At 38.0% G+C, this 24,650-nt stretch overlaps 1 protein-coding gene across 4 annotated transcripts in view; it reads left to right on the top strand.

The window, feature by feature from the left end:
• Positions 1-24,650, top strand: part of CDKL5 (cyclin dependent kinase like 5) — a 178,702-nt gene that overhangs the window by 91,531 nt on the left and 62,521 nt on the right. For 3 of the 4 annotated variants that reach the window (XM_070784564.1, XM_070784566.1, XM_070784563.1), the window contains one exon: positions 23,808-23,853. In XM_070784564.1, the coding sequence (XP_070640665.1) occupies positions 23,808-23,853 (46 nt within the window). Of the gene's footprint in view, positions 1-220; positions 4,125-23,807; positions 23,854-24,650 lie in introns of those variants that run through there. The other variant, XM_070784565.1, reaches the window with a different exon arrangement.

The raw sequence follows: 24,650 nt of genomic DNA, 5'->3' as shown, positions 1-24,650 counted from the left end.
AGCTTTCCTATATCTATAGAACACTTGCTGGCATTTTGATAGGAATTACTTTAAATTTATATATCCATTTGGGAAGGATTGGCATCTTGTTGAGTCTTATAATACATGAGTAGAGTGTTTCTCTATTTAGGTTCTCTTCAATTCTTTTCATTAACATTTTATAATTTTCAGGATACAGATCCTATAGTTATTTTGTTAGGTTTATATTTTATTTCCTTGGATCAATTGTAAATCTTATGTTGCTTCTAATTTCTGTCTCCACATTTTTGTAGTTTGTATATAGAAATGTGATTAGTTTATCTTGTATTCTACAATCTTGTGAAACTCATAGTTCTAGGAGTTTTTTGGTGGATTCTTGGGATTTTATATGTAGACCATCATGTCATATGTAAATAGTGTCCATTTCATTCCTTTGTTTACACTCTGTTTGCTTTTTATTTCTTTTTCGTGGCTTATTACTCTGATTAGAACTTATAATACTGTGTTAAGTTGCAGTGATTAGAGCAGACATTCTTGTCTTTTTTGCAATCTTAGGGAAAAAGCATTGTCTTTCACCATTAAATATGTTAGCTGTAGAGTTTTGTGGATGATGTTTATCAAGTTAAGGAAATTACCTTCTATTCTTAGCTTGCCCGAGTTTCTTTTTTTTTTTTTTTTTTAAGTCGTGAATAGATGCTGAATTTTGTCAGATTCTTCTATTATATGATTTTTGTTCTTTACCCTGTTGATATTATTTTCAAATGTTAAATCGGTCTTGAATATCTGAAATAAATCCAACTTGGTCATGGCACATATTTCTTTTCATAAATTGCTGGATTTGATTTGCTAATATTTTGAGTTCACGAACTGTATCAGTCAGTAGTTTTCGTTTTTTGTGTTGTCAGGTTTTGGTATCCATATAGCAGTAACTTCATTAAATGAGTTGGGAAGTGTTTCTTCCTCTTCTAATTTCTGGAAGAGGTTATATAAAATTGATGCTGATTCGACTTTAAATGTTTGGTAAAATTCTTCAGTGAACCCATCAGAGCCTGAAGATTTATTGGAAACTCTAAAATTGTAGATTCACTGTATTTAATAATTATCTGACTATTGTTTATTTCATCTTGGTTAAGTTTTGGTAGCTTGTGATTTTCAAGGAATTGGCCCATTTTTTTCCCTAAGCTGTCCAATTTATGAGTGTGAAGTTTGTGGTACTTCTTACTATCCTTTTAATGGCTACAGAATTATAGCCATCTCCCCTATTTCATTCCTGATATTGATAATTTTTATCTTCTCTCTTTTTAAAAATCTTGATCAGTCTTGGCAGAGGTTAATCAACTTTACCAATTTCGGGGGGAAACAGATTTTACTTCATTGATTTTTTCCGTCAATTATTATATGAAACGTCATTGATTTCTGATTTTATCTTTATTATTTCCTTCCGTCTTGTTTTGGGTTTCTTTTTCTAGTGTTGAGGTAAGAATTTAGGTTATTTATTTGAGACCTTTCTTCTCTAATATATGCAGTTAGTGCTATACATTTCTCTCTTAGCATTGCTTTAGCTACATCCCACATATTTTGATACAATATGTTTTCATTAAGGGCCTTGGCTGGTGGCTCAGACCTTAAAGAATCTGCTTGCAGTCCCGGAGACCTGGATTCGATCCCTGGGTCGAGAAGATCCCCTGGAGAAGGGAATGGCTACCCACTCCAGTTTTCTTTGGAGAACTCCATGGACAAAGGAGCCTGGTGGGCTATAGTCCATGGAGTCACAAAGAGTCAGACACGACTAAGTGACTAACACACATACACACATTTTCAACAAGATGTTTGCCCCTCCCTCAGCTTTCCTAGGAAAGGGCTCTGCTGAAAGCTTTCTGGGAGTTCAGGGTTTTTAAGGCATGACCCACCCATCTCCATGCATGGCCCTGCAGTAAAACCATTCTCTGCTCCGAAGTCTAACATTTTAGTATTATTTTACCTCACTGCATGTGGGGTGCATGCACTTACTTGCATATGGTAACTGTTGGCCATCCTGGCCAGGAGGGGCAGGAGAGGCAGGTGTGCCTTGTCACTGCTCCCCACGTGGCTTCCACTGACACTACCCTGGTAGGGGATTGGGCCTGCTTCCCACTCTGCCTTTGCTGGTATGAATGGAGTCACAATTTTCACTGTTAAGTCTGGCTGGAGTAGAGTGGTTATTGTTTAAAAGTTTTTCGTCTTGGTAGGCTGGTCCTTCACTGGCCTTTTATTTAGCTCAAGAGAGAGCGGGCTTTGGTTGGGGCTATTTCTTGTCTGTGTCACAGGCATTTTAGGGTTGCTTGTTGAAGTAGTTTTATTGGAGTTGCTTTAAAATCCTTGTCAGATAATTCCAACATTTATTTCATCTTGGTGTAAGACTCTTGTCTTCTCATTCAAATTGTGACTCTAAAGGTCCTTGGTATGATGAGTGAATTTTGATTCTATCCTGGTCAATTTGTATGAGGCTCTGGATCCTTTTTGATTTCTTTTGTTGAGCAGGTAGCCTTCCTGTAGCAGGATAGTGTGAGGGTTAGGGGTGTATGTTCAGTTTCTTCTTAGGCCTCCCTGACCCCACCTCTGCAGAAATCTTGCTTTTACTCCCACTGCCTCCTTGCAGGTGGATGGAGCAGATGTTCAACTCCTCACTTGGCCCTGCCAAGACCTTCCCAGCAAAGACAGTGAAAGTGAAGTCGCTCAGTCATGTCCGACTCTTTGCAACCCCATGGACTGTAGCCCACCAGGCTCCTCCATCCATGGAATTTTCTAGGCAAGAGTACTGGAATGGGTTGCCATTTCCTTCTCCAGGGGATCTTCCCGACCCAGGGATTAAAGCCGGGTCTCCTGGATCGCAGGCAGACGTTTTACCGTTTGAGCCACCAGGGAATTCCAGCAAAAGTGGACCACTAATTCACCCCGCCTTATCTCTGCTTCGTCCTGAAGACACTACCCTGGCAGTGGCACCAGAGTACTGTTGCCTGCTTCTGCCTAGGGGAAGAGGGAAGATCAGCTTGGGGACTGGACCCACCAGCACCACAAAGGGGTGAATGGAGCACTCCCTGCCAGGCTGGGATGGAAGGTTAGGTCCCTGCTTTCTCATGTGTGTGTGTAAGAGTGTCTACCCACTTAGCCCCACTGACACCTCAGTGGGATAGTGGTGCAGATTTTCCTTTCATGTTTTCTTGAGCAGGATGAGTATTGCCTGAAGGATTTTCCGTTGTTAGCTCATGCTTTTCTTGATCTTTTAGCAGTGGGAACAGGCTATTCTTGGCACTTTTTTATATTCGACTCTTGTGGGTTCCAGGTCACAGGCTTCTCTGGCACCCTGATGAGAATACATGGGAAATAGTGAGGAATCCCAGGAGACTGAGTGCTAGCATGTTTCTTAGGTCCCCAAGTCTCCAGGCACTCGTCCTCCTTCTTTCCATCCTGTCTTCTATCTTTGTGTATTATGCATGGGGGTCTTTAGTTTTAAGAGGAGGCACTTGGGAGAAATGAGGCTACTCCATCTTTACCAACTAGAAGTTTCCGTGTGTGTGTGTGAAAATTCTGTAAACACTCATTTTATGATAATGAACATCAGTTCATTCTTCAAATATACCATGTATCAAGCACTGTGACTGAGACTTAGTCTTTACCTTCAGAGATCTTAGTTTTTTACAGTTCAAAGTCCTGTGAAATAGATTTTAATTTTACCATAGCACTCAGGTAGAAATATAATTGTTTTAGAAATAAAACTAAATCTAAGTCACCACCTGGCTTGTTGGTATTACTAGCACTCCTTTGCTTCCTGTGGACTAATACAAGCCTCCTTTGGTTTTTGACATACCAGGAAAATGGGGAAAGGGGCGTTGTCCTTAGTGCTTTGTTGTTGCCATGGTTACTGTTGCCTGTTATTCAGGTTACCATTAGACATTTTCCCAGGAGCTGCCCTCCAGTGGGCATTGTTTCCCTGGCCTCACCTCTCCAGGCTGTGGTGCTTAGTGAACAGACTGGAGGGATCTCTCCAAGCACCATCACTGTTCTAAGTCCTGGACACACTTCTGTCTCATGTGGAAGCTACAGCCCCAAAATCCGGAGGAATGTCACCTCTCTTTAACCTACTGGATGGGAAGTTCGGTTCAACTGTGAGTCTGGGCTTTATATAGTAAGGTCTGTTAGTTCTCTCCAGGGTTGGGAGAAGCCCCTTGGGGACAAATTACTTGCTCTCGACTTTCCTCTGGAAACTTGCTTTGGTGATTTGAGAATGCCCAGAAGTAGAGTTGAGCAAGCTCCAGGAGTGGGTGATGGACAGGGAAGCCTGGGGCTCTGCAGTCCGTGGGGTCGCAAAGAGTTGGACATGACTGAGCAACTGAACTGAACTGAGAAGTAGTGTTTTGAACTTGATGATGGTAATAATGGTAGTAACATTTAGCTTATGTGCTGTACTGAGCATTTTCTTTGTATCTTCTCATTTAATGCTAATAGCAGTCTCAAGAGTTAGTGATATCATTAGACCCAGATTGCAACAAAGGAAATCGAAGTACCAAGAAGTTAACAAACTGGCCCAAAAAGTCACTCGGCTAGTAGCTGGTGGAGCTAGAATTCAAATCCAGGCAGTGTGACTCTGAATCTGAAGTTCTCACACTTCTTCTTGATATATGACATCTTTTGACTTTCACTTTGCTTTGTTATTATTTGTTTGAAATCAAGATTGTGTCTGAAAGAAGTGCTTCTGGGCTTTTGAAAGTTATCACAGAATTAAATGTAATTAAACAGCATTTCTAGTTAGAAACACTTTTTGTTTTCTTTCTTATGAAACCATATAGATAGATCTGGGAACTGGAGTATGAAAAATATCCAGTACATAGCTTATGTTTTAAATTAGAGTATCAGTTCAGTTCAGTTCAGTCTCTCAGTCGTGTCTGATTCTTTGCGACCCCATGAATCTCAGCACGCCAGGCCTCTCTGAGTTCACTCAAACTCACGTCCATCGAGTCGGTGATGCCATGCAGCCATCTCATCCTCTGTCGTCCCCTTCTCCTCCTGCCCCCAATCCCTCCCAGCATCAGACTCTTTTCCAATGAGTCAACTCTTCCCATGAGGTGGCCAAAGTACTGGAGTTTCAGCTTTAGCATCATTCCTTCCAAAGAACACCCAGGGCTGATCTCCTTCAGAATGGACTGGTTGGACCTCCTTGCAGTCCAAGGGACTCTCAAGAGTCCTCTCCAACACCACAGTTCAAAAGCATCAATTCTTCAGCGCTCAGCTTTCTTCACAGTCCAACTCTCACATCCATACATGACCACAGGAAAAACCATAGCCTTGACTAGACGGACCTTTGTTGGCAAAGTAATGTCTCTGCTTTTCAATATACTATCTAGGTTGGTCATAACTTTCCTTCCACGGAGTAAGTGTCTTTTAATTTCATGGCTGTAGTCACCATCTGCAGTGATTTTGGAGCCCAGAAAAATAAAGTCTGACACTGTTTCCACTGTTTCACCATCTATTTCCCATGAAGTGATGGAACCTGATGCCATGATCTTTGTTTTCTGAATGTTGAGCTTTAAGCCAACCTTTTCACTCTCCTCTTTCACTCTCATCAAGAGGCTTTTTAGTTCCTCTTCACTTTCTGCCATAAGGGTGGTGTCATCTGCATATCTGAGGTTATTGATATTTCTCCCGGCAATCTTGATTCCAGCTTGTGCTTCTTCCAGCCCAGCGTTTCTCATGATGTAGTCTGCATAGAAGTTAAATAAGCAGGGTGACAATATACAACCTTGATGTACTCCTTTTCCTATTTGGAACCAGTCTGTTGTTCCATGTCCAGTTCTAACTGTTGCTTCCTGACCTGCATATAGGTTTCTCAAGAGGCAGGTCAGGTGGTCTGGTATAGTCATCTAATAATCAGATTTTTTATTTGTTTCTGAAAGTAGGAAGTGATGAGTTTGTTAGAAATTTCTGCCTTTCTGTTTGGTAGTTTAGGCTCAAGAGAAAATGTAACCAAATTATTTTTTATGATATATATATCTGTTTATCACATTTCTTTATATGGTGGTAACATTTTCTATTACTTTAGAAGTGCCTTTTTGAACAAAAATACAGGTAGTAGTATAACTAGAAGGATGTGATTCATAAGTCATTATATAAATATTACTCATGCCCTTAGATTTAAATTCTACTTTAGGGGCTTATTATAAAGCTGTTATAATTGTTCAGAAAAGATTTGTCCTTTAACTTGATTTTTTAGTGAAAATATATAATTTGTTCTATTCATTTAAAATGTGGAATCAAGTTTATTTACATGTATAGTCTATGTACCTGATAGTATAAAATATAAAATTTCTGCCATGTTTTGTTAGAGAATAATATATAATTTCTCTTGAAGTGATCCATTAATTTCTGTTTTTTCATATCATTGGTTTTGAGATTTCTACAGGCGCTTTCTCACTATGTGATTTATATGAGTCAGATACCTTTTTCAACATTGTATTGATTTATCATCCATGCTGTTTAAATACATTCTTGTTGATATATAAAGATTCTTTGTTAGTTCTGGCTCAAGAGGAACCACAGGAGAGAGCCTTGAAACTTTATTTATTTTGCTGTCTCGTACACCGGGTTATTGTTACCATCTTTCTAAATTCCATATATATACGTTAGTATACTGTATTGATGTTTTTCCTTCTGGCTTACTTCACTCTGTATAATAGGCTCCAGTTTCATCCACCTCATTAGAACTGATTCAAATGTATTCTTTTTAATGGCTGAGTAATACTCCATTGTGTATATGTACCACAGCTTTCTTATCCATTCATCTGCTGATGGACATCTAGGTTGCTTCCATGTCCTGGCTATTATAAACAGTGCTGCGATGAACATTGGGGTACACGTGTCTCTTTCCCTTCTGGTTTCCTCGGTGTGTATGCCCAGCAGTGGGATTGCTGGATCATAAGGCAGTTCTATTTCCAGTTTTTAAAGGAATCTCCACACTGTTCTCCATAGTGGCTGTACTAGTTTGCATTCCTACCAACAGTGTAAGAGGGTTCCCTTTTCTCCACACCCTCTCCAACATTTATTATTTGTAGACTTTTGGATTGCAGCCATTCTGACTGGTGTGAAATGGTACCTCATAGTGGTTTTGATTTGCATTTCTCTGATAATGAGTGATGTTGAGTATCTTTTCATGTGTTTGTTAGCCATCTGTATATCTTCTTTGGAGAAATGTCTATTTAGTTCTTTGGCCCATTTTTTGATTGGGTCATTTATTTTTCTGGAGTTGAGCTGTAGGAGTTGCTTGTATATTTTTGAGATTAGTTGTTTGTCAGTTGCTTCATTTGCTATTATTTTCTCCCATTCTGAAGGCTGTCTTTTCACCTTGCTAATAGTTTCCTTTGATGTGCAGAAGCTTTTAAGGTTAACTAGGTCCCATTTGTTTGTTTTTGCTTTTATTTCCAATATTCTGGGAGGTGGGTCATAGAGGATCCTGCTGTGATATATGTCGGAGAGTGTTTTGCCTATGTTCTCCTCTAGGAGTTTTATAGTTTCTGGTCTTACATTTAGATCTTTAATCCTTTGAGTTTATTTTTGTGTATGGTGTTAGAAAGTGTTCTAGTTTCATTCTTTTACAAGTGGTTGACCAGATTTCCCAGCACCACTTATTAAAGAGATTGTCTTTAATCCATTGTATATTCTTGCCTCCTTTGTCAAAGATAAGGTGTCCATATGTGCGTGGATTTATCTCTGGGCTTTCTATTTTGTTCCATTGATCTATATTTCTGTCTTTGTGCCAGTACCATACTGTCTTGATAACTGTGGCTTTGTAGTAGAGCCTGAAGTCAGGTAGGTTGATTCCTCCAGTTCCATTTTTCTTTCTCAAGATCGCTTTGGCTATTCGAGGTTTTTTGTATTTCCATACAAATTGTGAAATTATTTGTTCTAGCTCTGTGAAGAATACTGTTGGTAGCTTGATAGGGATTGCATTGAATCTATAAATTGCTTTGGGTAGTATACTCATTTTCACTATATTGATTCTTCCAATCCATGAAATGTATTTATCATCCATGCTGTTTAAATACATTCTTGTTGATATATAAAGATTCTTTGTTAGTTCTGGCTCAAGAGGAACCACAGGAGAGAGCCTTGAAACTTTAAATTTAACTTATTAAGCCAACATCTGTTAAAACACCTGCTATAGTGAGTCCTGCTGGATGTCTGGAATAAACAACAAGAAGGACATGATTAGTGATTGTAGACAACCCACATTCTGGAAGGGGCAAAACCCATGACAGCATAATGATTGGGATGTACTCTCTGCCCTTGAGGAGTTCTAGGACCAACAGAGAATGAAAATGTCAAAAAACAGATTATTTCAAAATTCAGGGGATTGTTCTGTTTAAGAGAAATAATATTTCAGCCTTTATTTTCTGTGATATTTTTAGTTGTGATGAAATTTACATATTCCATTTCTATGCCCTGTGTGTCTATTGCCTTATTTCTTCTTGGTCCCTGTAAGATTCTTAAGAAGTACTTAGAGCAGTTGAACTGCTTAATTCACCATGCCGAGCTATTTGTACGTGTTTCTGCTAGGTCTTAGGGGCGAGAGTTATTTGTAGTGCCTTCGCTCAAGGATCTTATTAACTGTAGTTTGGGGTAGGCCTTGAGGCAGAGTTGCAAACCAAAGATTCCAGGGTAGTTGTGGTAAAAGCTTGGTAGGAGTTGTGGTTAGTGTGCTAGGGACCTCAGAGAGGAGCACACAGAATAAGCTGGGGGATCATGCAGTGCTTCCCAAAGGAAGGTTTTAAAGGAGGAAAGAAAGAATTAACTAGAAATACAGAGTTAGCTTCTTGTCATTTAAATAGCAGCTATAACATCACTTCCTTGGAAACTCCCTAACCCAAATCAATACTCTATTAAGTTGACCCATTTGCTTTCTTTTATAGCAGTTACTGTTATCTTCTTGTCTGTTACTTGTTTGCTTATTATGTCTCTTCTCTCCAGAATGTGACTGCTGTAAGAACAGGGACCCTCCCTCTTTTTGTCTTGTTTCCTATGTATCCCCACTGCTTAGCATCATGCCTGTTACCTTCTAGGAGCTTGGGAAATGTTTGTTTGTTGAACAAATGAATAAATGAATGAAGAAATGATGAATACTGGAGACAGAGTGTGAGCAGATAAAAGTAAATATGTGTGGAGGCTCAGTTGAGAAGCTGCAAATGATTAGATGTGACTGAAGCAGAGGTGCTTTTTCTTAAAAGTTAGGAGATGAAGTATGAAATGAGAACTTTATCCTTGAAGTCTTGGACAGCTTCTGGGCTGCATGAAATGTAATACATATTTCTTTCCATGAATCCAGTGATTGACAAGCAGAGTATGTTTGAAATATCTATTTTGGCAAAGCTGATGGCCTCACTGAGGCCTTGGGAAAATGTTACTAGAAGAGGATTTCAACTAGAAAGCTTTGGTGATATTCTTGAAATCAAGTAGCCAGAATGTATAAGGTACTAAGGGCATAATAAGGTCCTCAGGTATGGGATTTACTATGACAGAGCCAAGATATGAAGGACTGCCAAGAATACTAGAATGTTGTTAGGTTTACAGTGTTCCTTGGCTAATTCTCTTGAAACATTGCATTACTTGAGGTTTATATTCCATGGTTGTTTCAAAGGCATGGCCACTTTGAGGATTTTTCTCTTCCTCTCTCCTTTTTATTTTTGCTTTAGTGCTTGAGGTAGCATATATGATGTCATCCAGCTTCTTTATGTGATGATGGTAAGCAGTTCCTCTTCCATGACTGTGAAAATATGGTACAGTTCACTTTAGACCTTTTATTACATACGTATTACATGTAAGATAAAGTACTGGCTACTTGGATATAAAGGTAAGCCAGATTTTTAGCTCTTTCAAAAATATCACAGGTTGCTGATTTATATCTGAAACACATCATTTCCTATGGTAAGAGAAAGCGAATCTGGCGTTTTCTAGATTTCCTTACAATGCATAACAACAAATTTTCACCAAATTGACTACATCCTTTGAAAATAAGTTTTTTAAGAAAAGAAAAATTGTTACTACCTAAGTTGAATGTACTTTTCAGTTTTCTGCATGGATTATGGTTATGGCAGAAAGCTGTGATTAGAACTTTTTTCAGATTTTGGTTGTACCCTTCTGTTTCCTTGTCTGCCTAGGTGTGACTGATCTGTCAGAAAGCATGGTCACAGGGTCCCTGGAGGTACTCCAGGTCAGTTGTGTGAATAGGGAGCTTCTCAGGTCCTCTTGCTCTACCTGTCAGTCCTTCACATCTTGGCAGTGTCGTAGTAATCCCATACCTGAGGACCTTATGCCTTAGTACCTTAAAGATATTATACAGAACATAATTTTGGTTGCTTTCAAGTTTTGGAGCTTCCTTAGCATGTTTCGGTCCTAAAACCTGGCATATTTTTCATGAATTGGGAAAAAACTAAACCTTGGTGTTGTTGGGGCTCAAGGTGGGCCACCCCAAAACATGCCACAATGGCATATTGATTATTTTGAATTGATGTTGCTTGAGAAACAGCTGATGCAAGAAAGAAGCTCTGACCTACTTCTGTCCCCCTAAAAGCAGGAAATAAATCTCCCATGTGAAAGAAAGGTACACTCCATATATCTAGAGATAGTGTGAATGTGTGTGCTCAGTTGTGTCCAACTCTTGTGACCCCATGGACTGTAGCCCGCCAGGCACCTCTGTCCTTGGAATTCTCCAGGCAAGAATACCAGAGTGAGTTGCCATTTCCTTCTCCAGGGGATCTTCTTGACCCAGGGATTAAACCTGAGTTTCTTACGTTTCCTGCAGCAGGTGAGTTCTTTACCACTGAGCCACTAGGGAAGCCCCAAATCAGACATTCTTTTTTTTTTTTTTTTCAGACATTCTTAAACTATGATTTAATAACCATTTTAGCTATACTGTCTCTAAGTTCAGCAGGGTATGAGTCTATACTCATGGGTCTGGTTTTTGTTAGGGCTCCCAGGAATCAGTGAGCAACTTGCTTCTATAGTAGCAATTGCTACTATAACAATCTGCTGTTGTTAGCTTTCTGTATCTTGTTTACCCACCAGTGTCTAAAAAATTTCAGTGTGTTGACTTCAACGATACCTACATAATTTACTGGAAAAATTGGCCGTGAGGAAGTTAAGCACAGTCAGTTCTTCTCTCAATCAAGGAATCTATAGCAAGCTGTTTGCCTTCATTTGGATTGTATATTTTTATGTTGATCATTAGTCTATTTTAATTTTAAACCTTTCCTTGTTTCTTTTTCTATTATTATAGCTGAATGTTTATGTATTTAACGGAGATAATCTTTCTGGAGTACCTGGTGATGTATCTTTGGTCAATAAATTGGTTTTTCTCTCCTAATCTTTTCTTATTGTGGTTCCAGATAAGAGAGTAGGGTAAAAGCCTCTTCAGAGGGGAAATTCCTTTGAGACTTAAAAGGGAAACAAAAGACAGCCCTTCCAGGTGCCGAAGAAATGTAGATTGAAGAGCAGAGTTAAGGCAGGCAAGTCCTGACATTCTCTTCCCTGCACCCCCCCACCACCATAAAAGTGAAAGTCACTCAGTCCTGTCCAACTCTTTGTGACTGCATGGACTCTACAGCCCATGGAATTCTCCAGGCCAGAATACTGGAGTGGGTAGCCTTTCCCTTCTCCAGGGGATCTTCCCAACCCAGGGATCGAACCCAGGTCTCCCGCATTGCGGGCAGATTCTTTATCAGCTGAGCCACGAGAGAAGCCCAAGAATACTGGAGTGGGTAGCCTATCCCTTCTCCAACGAATCTTCCTGACCCAGGAATTGAACTGGGGTCTCCTGCATTACAGGTGGATTCTTTACCAACTGAGATATCAAGGAAGCCCTTCCCACCACCATGGGGGTCCGGAATTCTGGGTTTGGGGGACACTGAGTTGCAGGTGAAGCCAAAAGTGAAGGATGCTTATGCCCCATTCCCCTCTTGAAACTCAGGGAGGAAACTGCCTTGCAAGGTTGCCTCAACACAATAGAAGCAGTGACAGCAAAGTAAATTGTGGCATGATGTGGTTAGGTGGAGAGAGGATGCCTGGGCCTCCTTCAGCTTGTGAGTGTCTTCTGAGGAATCCCAAAGGTATCACCCACCCCAGGTAACTAGGTTGAGAGTTAGCGAACCTGTCAGTGGGGATGCTGTGTTGAGGGACAGGCTGATATCAGCACTCTAGTTGTTGGCCAGGTAGTAGTCATACATGAGATTGCAAAGTATAGATGGCTTTACCTATTAAAGCTGAGAAGGAGACAAACAACCAGGCCAGACCCCTGGGCTCTAAGCCAAGAGCACATCCCTGAGCCCAAAGCCTGCATGGGGTTCAGCATTAGTGTCTGGCCAGTGTCTGGCCAGTGTCTGGGGTCCAGACCTATAAGGAACCTTGTCTTGGGGACCATAAGGCCCCAGGGGACAGCACAAGGGCCAGTACATGTGTATCTGTGAGTCTTTCCTTTACCACAGTCAAGTTACAAAACCCCATCCACATCCATATACCCAGCTGCCATCTTCATAGAAGCAGGGAGAAAATCTGAACAGAGAAACTGAGTGTTTACCTGAAGAAAACTATAAACCACCTTACCTGTTGCCTGAGAAACCCTGTATTCAGGTCAAGAAGCAACAGTTAGAACCAGACATAGAACGACGAACTGGTTCAAAATTGGGAAAGGAATACATCAAGGCTGTATATTGTCACCCTGCTTATTTAACTTATATGCAGAGTATACCATGTGACATGCTGGGCTGGGTGAAGCACACAAGCTGGAATCAGGATTGCAGGGAGAAACATCAATAACCTCAGATATGCAGATGACACCACCCTTACGGCAGAAAGCGAAGATGAACTAAAGAGCCTCTTGATAAAAGTGAAAGGGAAGAGTGACAAAGCTGGCTTAAAGCTCAACATTCAGAAAATGAAGATCATGGCATCTGGTCCCATCACTTCATGGCAAACAGAAGGGGAAAAAGTAGAAACAATGACAGATTGTATTTTCTTGGGCTCCAAAATTGCTGCGGACAGTGATTGCAGCCATGAAATTAAAAGATGCTTGCTCCTTGGAAGGAAAGCTATGACAAACCTAGACAGTGTATTAAAAAGCAAAGACATTACTTTGCTGACAAAGGTCCATATAGTCAAAGCTATGGTTTTTCCTTTAGTCAGGTACAGATGTGAGAGACAGACTACCAAGAAGGCTGAGCACTGAAGAACTGATGCTTTTAAATTGTCCTGGAGAAAACTCTTGAGAGTCCCTTGGACAGCAAGGAGATCAAACCAGTCCATCCTAAAGGAGATCAACCCTGAATATTCTTTGGAGGGACTGATGCTGAAGCTGAAGCTCCAATACTTTGGCCACCTGATGGGAAGAGCTGACTCATTGGAAAATACCCTGATGCTGGGAAGATTGAAGGCAGGAGGAGAAGGTGAAAACAGAGCATGAGATGGTTTGATGGCATCACCAACTCAATGGTTGTGAGTTTGAGCAAACTGGGAGATAGTGAAGGACAGGGAAGCCTGGCGTACTACAGTCTGTGGGGTCGCAAAGAGTAGGACATGACTTAGAGACTAAACCAACAACAACTGTAAATCAAAAAGGACTGAACTACTATAAAATGCAAGTTAAAGTCAAGGTCAGAGCTTGAAAAGCAAGATTAAATCAGTTGTAGAAAATTAAAGAGCCACGTTTTCTTGGCACATCTTAAATTTAGTCTTAAAGGATATATTTTCATCATTTAAATTTAAATTTTGCTCACTGTTGAACACAGCTTAAATCCAGTGATTGTCTGATTGAGGTTGTAGATTGCCTGCATTTGGCATACCTAATTAATGCTATTTTTGATTATTTGATCACTAGAAGTGGAATTTTCATTTTCTCATTATCTAGTCATTGTTATAAAATAAGCACAAAATGAAATAAAATTGTAACACAGTTGTACAGTAACTACAGTACGTACATGATGGTTAATATTTCTAAACTGAAATGCTGTCTGGCAAGCATCATTGCAATGTACTTTTTGAAATTTCCATTCATTTGCTGACAATACCAAATCTGAGTTTGGTGTAACCAAGGTGGTTTGAGAGTATCTGTATATAATGTCTGTAAGTGTGGGCTATATGAAATCAAGTACATCTCAGATTTTGCATAATCTATAAATAGGGAGCTAAATTGTTTGAAAGTTTACCTATCCCTTTCTAGTGAAGAGAGTTGCTATTTGCTGTGCTAGAGGGATTAGTGAAAATTGTTCTCTGGGTGCCTCATTTTTCATCTTGATAATATTTTATTAATTACCTAATCTATCATAATAAGTAGAGCAGTCAATTTATATTAGTCTATAACTATGAGGTGAATTATTTTTAAATGATGCATTTAAAATCAACTCTATTGAGGTAAAATTTACATACAATGAATGTACCCAATATACAGTAAGAGGTAGCTATTTTAAGTGTACAATTCTATGTGAACTAGTCTCCTTAGTTCCTCATGGTTACATCCTTAGACATTATCAACCAGTGTGCTTTCAGGTTGATATTGATCCACTAACACTTATACTGGACCATATTAGAAGTATTTATAAAGGCTTTCTAGGTATGTGGGCTTGTTTACATTTATCAGCTAAATGGTCCTAAGTTTTTGTTTTTTATTCTTATGTTTGAGACACTCAAACCTCAGCCATCTAGGTGGCTCCAAGTCTCATAGCCTTATTGGTAGTTCTCTTGTAATGTTCAAGTAAAAACAGTTCAGGACTTGACTATGGGAATTCTAGTGTTCTCCTTAAGAATGTGGCTTACATTTCCAAGAGAGCCTCTCCATTTTCTCTTCCTACTAACCTCATGTTGCTATATCTCACCTCGAGAGGCTCTTCCCTTCTCTGTTCCACATCGGTCCAGGCTTTACCTCTCTTCCTCCATTTCCTGGAACCCCACTAATATAAAATGACTGGGAGCATTTGTAGCATGTGTGCCCTGAGGATTTGGGGACCTTGTTACTATATACGACTGTGAGTGATGTATTAGCTAGTTCTGGGTCTGTGATAATTTCCTTCACTCAGAGTGTCTCACAACACACATGTTAGATATTAGTAATTATGTGACATATCTGTTTCCATATTATATTTTGCCGGACTAGAGGAAAGCTTACTAGTTTTGTCACAAAATGGAATAGAGGTGATAGTGAAGGAGAGCAATCCTTGTTGCAGGTGGATAAATGAATCAATAAGTAATAACATTTTAATTTAGTAAACCTTCTGATGTAACTTGATAAATATTGGCAACCTAGTAACTGCAGTAATTTTATAGCAATGCTGTGGAAGAATTTTTTTAACAAAAGAAAGTGATATTGGTTTTGCAGTGGCTTTTCAAGATCTGTAGGAGGCCAGAGTAGCCAAATAGCAAAAGAGATTTTTAATCAAGAGAGTATAATTCTGAACTTAAAGAGCTTGTTTCAATTCCTGCCTGCTGAAGGACTTCTGGACAGAGCCAGATAAAATTTTGAAGGCTCTATGTTCTTTCATTATCCTCATTTTTTAAAACTTTCTGAAGAAAGAAGGAAACAGATCTTAATAAGTCTCCCAGAGATACACTGTCCTTAAAAAGCATAAACATGTATATTTGTATTCTGTGTTTTTAGGTTTGTTGCTTGAGTTCCTTGTATATCAAGGAATATCTTTTATTCTTTTTATAATTATGGTAGGAAAAGGTGTTTTTCTCTGTTAAGCTGTAGTGAAATTAGTAAATGATGTCCGAATAGATGGATGACACGGGCCGGCAAGATGTGAGGTTTAAATACATTATGCAGTACGACATTTGCACTAGATCTTTCTCTCTTGCTCAGCATACTTTTAGACCAGTCATACATTTATTTCTCACCTACACACTTGCAGTCCTGTGGTAGAATCAGATAAATATGTGAAGGTGTCACTTTAATACAAGTTACGAAGGAGAGGTGTCTACTCAGCATTTGGGGCTTCAGACGTAGTCACGGAGCTATAGGAAGACTTCCTTAAGGAAGTGACAATTGAGCTAAGGCCTAAGGGATAGTGTAGGGTTGAATGGCACAGGGAGGGCCAAGGTTTTAGGAGGAAAGGGAACAGCCTCAATAGCAGGAGAGATCGTGGTAAGGATGGCGAGGACTTGGCAAGAGAGGGAGACCAAAGAAGAAGAGGTTGGGGACCATTCCCTGCTGACCAGGTAAAAGAGCTTTGATGTGGTCCTTAGGGCAGGGGAGTTTGGGAAGAGTCTTTTAAGGGCAGTTAATCAGATTTTCCTTTGCAAATGAAGAGCCTGTTGCTGAGTGGCAGGCATATTAAAAATGTTAGGAAGTTAGGCAGTACCCTGGGTGGGAATTCCAAAGGCTCCAACTAGGATGGGAGTGTTCAGGTAGAGAAGAACAGTAGACCAATTTGAAAAAGATTTAGGAAACAAAAATCAACAGTACTTGGTGATAACCTGGATGGACTGGGGATTGCAGACAAGGGAGATGGAAAGAGTGGGCCTTAATTTCTGGCTAGGGTTCACTGAGATATGGGACAGGAGGCAGGACCAGTTTCAGAGGGGAAAGATGAGGGCATGGTTAGGCATGCAGTCTAAATATTTTACATTCATTTATTCTCATTTTACATCTCAATAAAGATTTTTGGGGGCAGATCCAGCCCAGAGGGGGTAGAAGGGATTTGATGTTTTATTGGAAACAAATGAAATAATAGATTTCGTTATTTAGGAATTTTATTACTGACTTGACTTGAAGGCAGTTGTTTTATAGATTTTTTCTTTGTAAGATCCCACTTCCCACATCTTCCTTTCTTGGCTGCATGCTTTTTCATGTTCTTGATGATGTATTCATATCTTCATAAGTCTATCCTCTTTTTAGAGCCTGAGCATGGGAGTTTTCCTTGTAATGCTTTTTAAAATGTAAGAGTTCTTAGCAACAAAAAATGTTTTTATTTATCTTTTGATAGTTCACTATATGATGTTTAATGGAACCATATTGCAAAAGTTATTATAAAAGTAATTGTTGTTTTATGAAAATTAAATGAATGTAGACATTTTAGTACCTTGATTAATAGCTTTAATAATTTTTGAAGAATTAATCTTTTAATCATCCCATTTTCAACTAAAATTTCTTTTCATAGTGAATTAGTCTTTTTCAAAGCTTTACCTGATCTCAAGTGGTCAGGCTCTTTTTTAAGGGAAATGCTTATAGTGGACTATCACAAAACCATTACAATGAATAAAACTAAAGCAAAGTTTCTCAACATCAGTACTTTTGACATTTGGGGCCAGGTAATTCTTTGTGGTAGAGACTGTCCTGTGCATTGTAGGGTGTTCAGCAGAATCCGTAGCTTTTAACCACTAGATGCTGGTATGAAGTGTGTGCTGCAGTCCATGGGGTTGCAAAGAATCAGACACGACGTAGCAACTGAACAACAACGACAATCCCCTACCCTGTTATGACAGCCAGAAGTGTCTGCAGACATTGCCAGATGTCCCCTTGGGGCACAGTTATCCCCAGGTGGCTAGATTTATGTTTAAATCTCAACTATACCATGTTGTACTTAAAAAAAAAAAGAACTGTTGCAAAAGGGTGTGTAAAATAACATGCCAGTTATGATTTTTAATGTACAAAATAGTAAATTTGCTTATGGATGAATTCATTGGTAGTAATAAAAATGTGTCTGGAAATGGTACATACCAACTTTAGGATGGCAGTTACCTCTGGGGAGAGAAGGAATGGGCATGAACAAAGATTTATGATATTTCACATTTCAGAAAGAGAGCAAAACAAATTAAACCAACATATTATAAAATTAAATCTCAAAGTGGAATACATTTTTTCTTTATATTTACATGATCAATTGTTTTAAACTTCTGTGGCATATCATATAACATTCACTGTACTTCTTTTGTCAAAAATTTTTGCTTACTGTCATGCATTATTACACACTAGGATGTAAACATTTGTACAAATGAGATACTTCACTTACTCACTCATGTTAAACTTAGGATGCCATATTAAAAAAAAAAAAAACACATAAAGTTGGGGCCCAACAGACAGTTCTTAGCTGACTAAAATACATACCTGAGTATTAATCTTTCTTGATTACGTCTGAAATACTTAAATTTAGTAGTCAATCTAACTTTTAGTATTGGCAGACTATGGTAGTTTATACATATTAAAAATAAATACAAGTCAAGGAAAGATCTCTGAAGGATTCCTTGGAGAACAGTCTGATTTTTATCATTGCATATCCTGGATAATGTTTTGTATTTCTGTTAAATGCTCCATTGTATCTACTTGCCATGGAATGTATCCTATGCATGAATTTACTCCCATTTTATAATTTTGCTCATAATGTAAAAGTAACTTAAGTAATTTGTCTAAGTTAAGATTCTGTGAAATAAAAGTCTGAATATAGATAAAGATGGAAATATATGAAATATTTGCACATACTTTCAGGTGTATAAATATTATAACAGACTTTAGAAAACTATTTGAAAAGTTTTGTTGCTGCTAGCATTTTGAGAAAATACAGAAGAGAAATAAGCATACCTCCCTAGAAGTGAGAGAGTGAGCGTGTGTGTGTGTGTTTCAGAATATATCCTTTTCAACAATAGAATTTATATATATGATTGGCAGTGGCAAATAGCATTGCCATAGATGAGAAATGGCCTCCAGAATCAATCTTCCTAGGTTTAAAATTTTAGCCTTATTACTTCTCAGTTGTATGATCTTGGGGCAAATTATGGCACCTCCTAAAATTCAGTACATTTTCATCTGTACAATGAACATGATGGTAAGATTCTCTTCAGAGAATCTTGATTTAATTTGAAAATTAGATGAGTTAATACATGGGAAACACAGGGCCTGGCACAAAAGTTCTTAAGAATAGTAAAATAAAGCTGACTTTTTTTAGTTACCATATCTGTCTATAAGGTGATAATATTTATGTTTATAGGATTTTGCTTCTGCTGAAGGATCACATCAGTGTTTGAAAGCACTTAGTGTGGTCTTTGCATACCAAATACAGAGTGAAATATTTTAAAATACTTGTCAAGTTGTAATTTCTCCCAAGGAAGGGCTTCCTCAGAGAATAGAGAATGAATTGTAGAGTATACCTTTGGAATGGTTTAATCCATGGATAGCAGAGTAAAATAAAATCATTCTTTTTTTCTGTTCTGTTTCATAATGCATGTTGGGTATTTTAAACTAGAGCAAAACATTTAAAACGATGACTCCTGCTACTTCCTTATAACTGTATGATTGGTTTAGAGAATTTACTGTTCCAAAGCATAATTAAATCAAGTTATGTAACTGCATTTAAAATAACTTAGTAAATTTATGATTGTTAATACCAATCAGTTACTTTGCCAACATCTTAAGAAGGGACAGTTGATTCTGGGAATAAACCAATGACTCAGGAGCTTTAGACAGTCAGCAGCAGAAGTGAGTTTTGATTACAAATTTCTGTGTTCAGTATGGTTGTTGACTGATGGATGCATGGTTTTTATGGGGTGGAGGATCATGAAAATACAGGAAGAAATATAAGCGCTAGAGGTATTTTTTTTTATTTGTTACTACTTTAAAATTTTATTTTTCATTCTCTTTTTTTCAATTGTGGAAATTTATTCTGGAAAATGTTAAATGCCTTCATTTAGCTTGTTCACTCATGAAGATACTAGTACAATTCAGGAACCTCTTATCTTTCTGCATTCCAAAGTAATACAATTTCAATTTTGAGACAAAATTAAGAGTGAGGCATGGAATGATCATTAGTGTTTACTTACATATTTTATGATATCCTTAGTTTGTTGTTTAAAATATGAGCTCTTAAGTAACTCCTAATTTTAAACAAATAAGATGTTGAAACAAGTAGCAGATTATGCCTATCTTACTAACTATACAGCTGGTGACATTCTCTTGCAGATGTTGTGGGGGCAATGGCTTGCTTTTTTTGAATAAATTGAATTTAAAATACAGTTCTTCAGAGTTTTCGCATATTTTTTCTTTGTCTACATCTATGTTATATGTAACATCTCAAGGTGATGGCATGAAGATATTTAAAAACAAAACCATAAACTTGTAAAAGTTCTGTAAATTAAGAAACTAAACATCAAAGATCATTAGCAAAGTCCAGGAAGATTGTTTGAAAAATAGATTGTATCCTATTTTCTGAACCAGAATATGGCAAAGTATCCAAAAGGAATAGGAAAAGACTTGGATCATCATCAGCATCTATATTGCCAGTCTTTTCCACATCAGCATCTATATTGCCAGATCTTTTCCGAGACAAAATGCCTCAAATACAGAAGGGCAAGAGGTAGAGATGGATTTGAAGCAGCATTTTTGTATCCTAGGATGCACAGACCCCATGACAAGGTGTGGTGAAGGTGAATTAGTGGGAGTAGGATGTGCTAGGAAGTGTGGGCTCAGCAAACAGCTTATTCAGAGAACTTTGTCCAGGTGGCCCAGCCTCAGACCAGCCAACCCAACACGAAGAATGTTTACTAAGAATCCAGGTTTCAAACTGGGCTCGGGTACATCAATCTGCCTTTGAAATGCAGGTTGCTAAAAAGTCCAATTACCTCTTTTGCTGCCTGACACCAAGCCTGGCGGATCTCTTCCTGTCTTAGTGAGGATGAGTTATAAGTGGGAGTGAGGGTGTGGCTTATGAAAAGTCATGAATAGATAAAATACTGCTCTGAAGATTTAAGAGCAACATATAGTTCTGAAGATAATGTTTTTGGTAACAAGCAGGTGAAGTTGTCTCCTAAAGGAGAGCCAGGAGGGTATGGCCTCTATCATGGCAACGAGCTGACATGAGGCAAAAAGTGCAGACGGCTGAAATAAGGACCCATGAGAAATCCAAAAGGAAGGAAAGAAAAGAACAAAACTGATAGGTCAGTTTTGATTAATTCACTCATGAAATAGTCATTCATGAAATATTTATTGAAAACCTACTATGTGCCTGCCATTCTAGACACTTAGGATGTAATAATGAATGAAACACATAAAACAATTACGAAAAGTTCAGCCTTAAAGTTACAAGGTTTCTAATGGAAACTTTAGACATACAGGAGTAGAAACAATATTTAAGGTTGCTAGAAGAAAACTTTTCTAAGTTCTTTTATTTCCAGGTAATATTAGTTCAGAAACAAACCTCTGATCTCATTGGTACCTAAAGATTTTTTAATGATTGTATTTAGTGTTGGCTGTGGTTGTAGAGTGGGTTCTCATGCTGCTGAAAGGAACTGTAAAATTATATATTTTTGGATATATCAGTTCATACCCCTTGACCTATCAGTTACAGAATTATCAGTTACAGAATTTGCTTTATGGAAATGAAGATGCAGATGAAGTGTGTTCATTAGTAGACTGGTAAAATAACCATCTATTAAAGACAGTGGTTTTAAAAAGTATTTAATGACAGGTCAGAATATTCCATGTACAATATCAAGTGAATTAAAAGCAACATACAACACAGTATATGTGTGCTCAGGTTCTTCCAATTTGAGAAAAATTTACTGGAAGAAAATATTATCAAGTATTATTAGGAAGGGTTATATAGTTTTTTAATTTCTTTTTATACTCTTATATCCCTTTATATTCTTTTATATGAGTTCATATTAGTTTTATAAGTAGTATGAATAAAAATGTTAAATTTTCCAGCATCTTCTCTTAATTGTGTGTGTTTTCCACCATACATTGAATTGACTGTATGTAGAAAACTTCCATCCGTTTGACTTTGTTCTGTAAGTAAATAGAAAACCCATATTGAGAGAGTGTGTGTGTGTGTGTGTGTGTGTGTGTTGAGTCGAAAGAGGATTTTCGTGGTATTGATGAAAGAATAAATAAAGGAATAAACATTTCATTTTATTTGACCCTCCCCCCCGCCTTCAGGCAACTGTTTTATACTGTAAATTCTATTTATGAGATTGCCAGGGGGAAAGTCTGATGAATTTCTTTCTTCAAGATGGTGGCAGTCATAAATTTAAATATGTAGTCATATCAGTGGGCAGTTTTGAACTAAGCAAGACCTTTTATAAAATCAAACAAAGCTTTGACACTTAGGACGCAACAAAAAAATGTCCACTATAGGATGAAATGCTACATACACTCAGTTGAAATGTGGGCAGTTGGGCTCTCTTCCTGGATGCCATCCTGCTGCCCCTTCTTTGTGCTGTGAGCAGTTTTCTTGATAGGGTTTTGTACTTTCCCTTAGACTGTAGGTGGGTTGCTAGCTGGAGCCATTTGAAAAGGAGCAGGGTAAAAAAACAATGTTGGTGTATTAAGAGAGAGTAGCATACCTAGCAGAGTTACCTGGTACCTCTGTTAATATTCTAGGTGATCATCCTCCACATCACTTTTGACTTTGCAGTTTTCTTTCTCAATAATGAAACCAGGTAACAGAAAGTACCTGGACAGCTGAGTTTAAATCAGAAGGTCTGCCGATATACAAATAAATTGTATCCCCAGAGCTCTCTGTACTTTACATTCTGTTTCTCCTGTAAAAAAAACAAAAACATAATAACCTTAATAAGAATCTTTTTCCTCAGTAGCCTATAGCACTTTCAGATAATTTTCCCCCTGTAACACAAATATGAAAGCTGGTATTTTCTACTATTTTCAACAGGCAGGTGAGAAAGAGGGTTTGATGTACAGACGTGGTTATGACTCAGGGTTTATCTTTCACCATAATGGTCACTTTTAAAAAATTTATTTTTTTCTCCCTACTTTTATGATTCCCTTTGCTTTTATAAGGAACGTAGGAGAAAAGCATGTATTTTGGATAAGTTAATGATTTTGTACCCTTCTGGTTATTACCTTATATTGTGTCTGTTTTTGTTTTGATGCAGGGACAAAGTTTTATAAAAGGTTTGCTCTTACAGATCTGAAAGTATCCCTACTTGGAGTAGAAAAGAGCAGGCCTTAATTATCCAGAAGGCCTTTTTATATGACATGTTGACTTTGAAGAATCTATATGTTATTTTGCCAAAAGCTTTTTTATTCCTTTTATAGGCTAGAATATTAGACATGAAATATTTAGCGTAGTTATACTTAATCCTTAACATTTCCATTTACTTTCTAGCCTTTTTCTTCTCTTCCAGCCAAAAAAGACCAAAAAAAAAAAAAAAAACAAACAAAAGAACTTGTGATGTTTCAGTTGAAAGTAGGGTTCTTCTCACCAACTACTTCTGTTAATTCAGGAGGGCTAAATAAAGGCAGGGGGACGTTAATGATTGGTATTTGGTGGCAAATATTTATCCACTTCGGATTTGAAATGGGTGTTAATGGGGAGGAGCTGGTGAATAACTAGATAGGTTAGGAAGATAGGTTTGTTAGGAAGAGATAAGTGAAAGGAGGAGACTTGGAAGAGGTATTCTGCTACCAGCAACTACCAAGTATTATAGAAGTTTTTTCTCTGATATAAGAAACCCAATTAAATGCGTCCCTGGGTTTCAGAGGGCCATATAGATGTTGTCTATTGTCATCCATCCTGCTACTTTTGCGTTGCCTCAAGACATTGGCACTGCTGGTTCATCCATGTTCAGCCAGATAAGCCCTTGGTCCCCTAGCCTCTTCCCATTCTCCTTTTCCTTCCCTGACAATGCCTGCAGGGTAGTAAGAAAGACAGTTTTGGAACTGAGAAATGAGGGACTGAGGACAAGGAGGATTTATTTTTTATTCTCTAAGTTCTTGCTACTCTGTTTCAGAATATACCTCCAGACAGTTGGGATTCCTAGTTTGAAAAACACTAGAGAATGACTTTTCTTCTGCCTCTTTTCCTTTGCAGGAAACGCATGAAATTGTGGCAATCAAGAAATTCAAGGACAGTGAAGGTATATATATATATTTTTTCTTTCTGTATTTAGTTTTTGTGAATCGAATATGGAAGAGATGAGATCTAGCTGATTAGACTATGTTCCTTAGATTTTAGAGTCTCAATCTCAGAAAGTATAATAAATATATCTTATTGATCATCATGCTTTGCTTTGAAACATCTAGTTCCTCTTGTGTGAATATTTTCAAATCTCATGATATCAGAAAATTCAGTTTGTGTTTTAAAGAGACAGCATTGGAAATCTTGCTTCAAATGCTGGACAGAAGATGTGCTATTTACACTGTTTCCACATACTAACAGTTTAAAATGAGAAAACTTATTTGAAGTAAATACTTCCTGGGTTCATCCAAGTAGTGAGTGCTGTGTTAAAGGCTCTGGTATTGGTTACTGTGATCTCCTAGTTAGATAGAAATACAAAGATAAGTAGTATGTAGACAGTACAGAGGGAATGGTTTTATATTTAGAATAACTCATTGGGAAAAGAAAAGCTTTTCAAGAAGAAATACCATACTTGGAAGCTTTGGTCACATAGAGACCATTTCAAATGGAGTATTAAATTTGCCTTATACCGGGCAAGGTTTAAAATAAAATATTAACAACAACAAAAATAGTGTACCCAGTGAAAGTAATGTACAGGAGAAAAAATAAAGCATTTCAGTAGGCCATTAGGTTTTAAATCAAGACTATTATTGGCCATACAAATACAGCCAAGTAGTAAAACTGACTCCAAAGACAGACGTGGCCTCTAAGAAGATCCAGGTAGCATTTTTTTCAGTTTTTTTTTTTTGACAGAGA

The sequence above is a fragment of the Bos indicus genome, chromosome X (assembly GCF_029378745.1).
Source record: "Bos indicus isolate NIAB-ARS_2022 breed Sahiwal x Tharparkar chromosome X, NIAB-ARS_B.indTharparkar_mat_pri_1.0, whole genome shotgun sequence".
In the NCBI taxonomy this organism is placed as follows: Eukaryota; Metazoa; Chordata; class Mammalia; order Artiodactyla; family Bovidae; genus Bos; species Bos indicus.
This window is presented reverse-complemented; position numbering and strand designations above follow the sequence as displayed.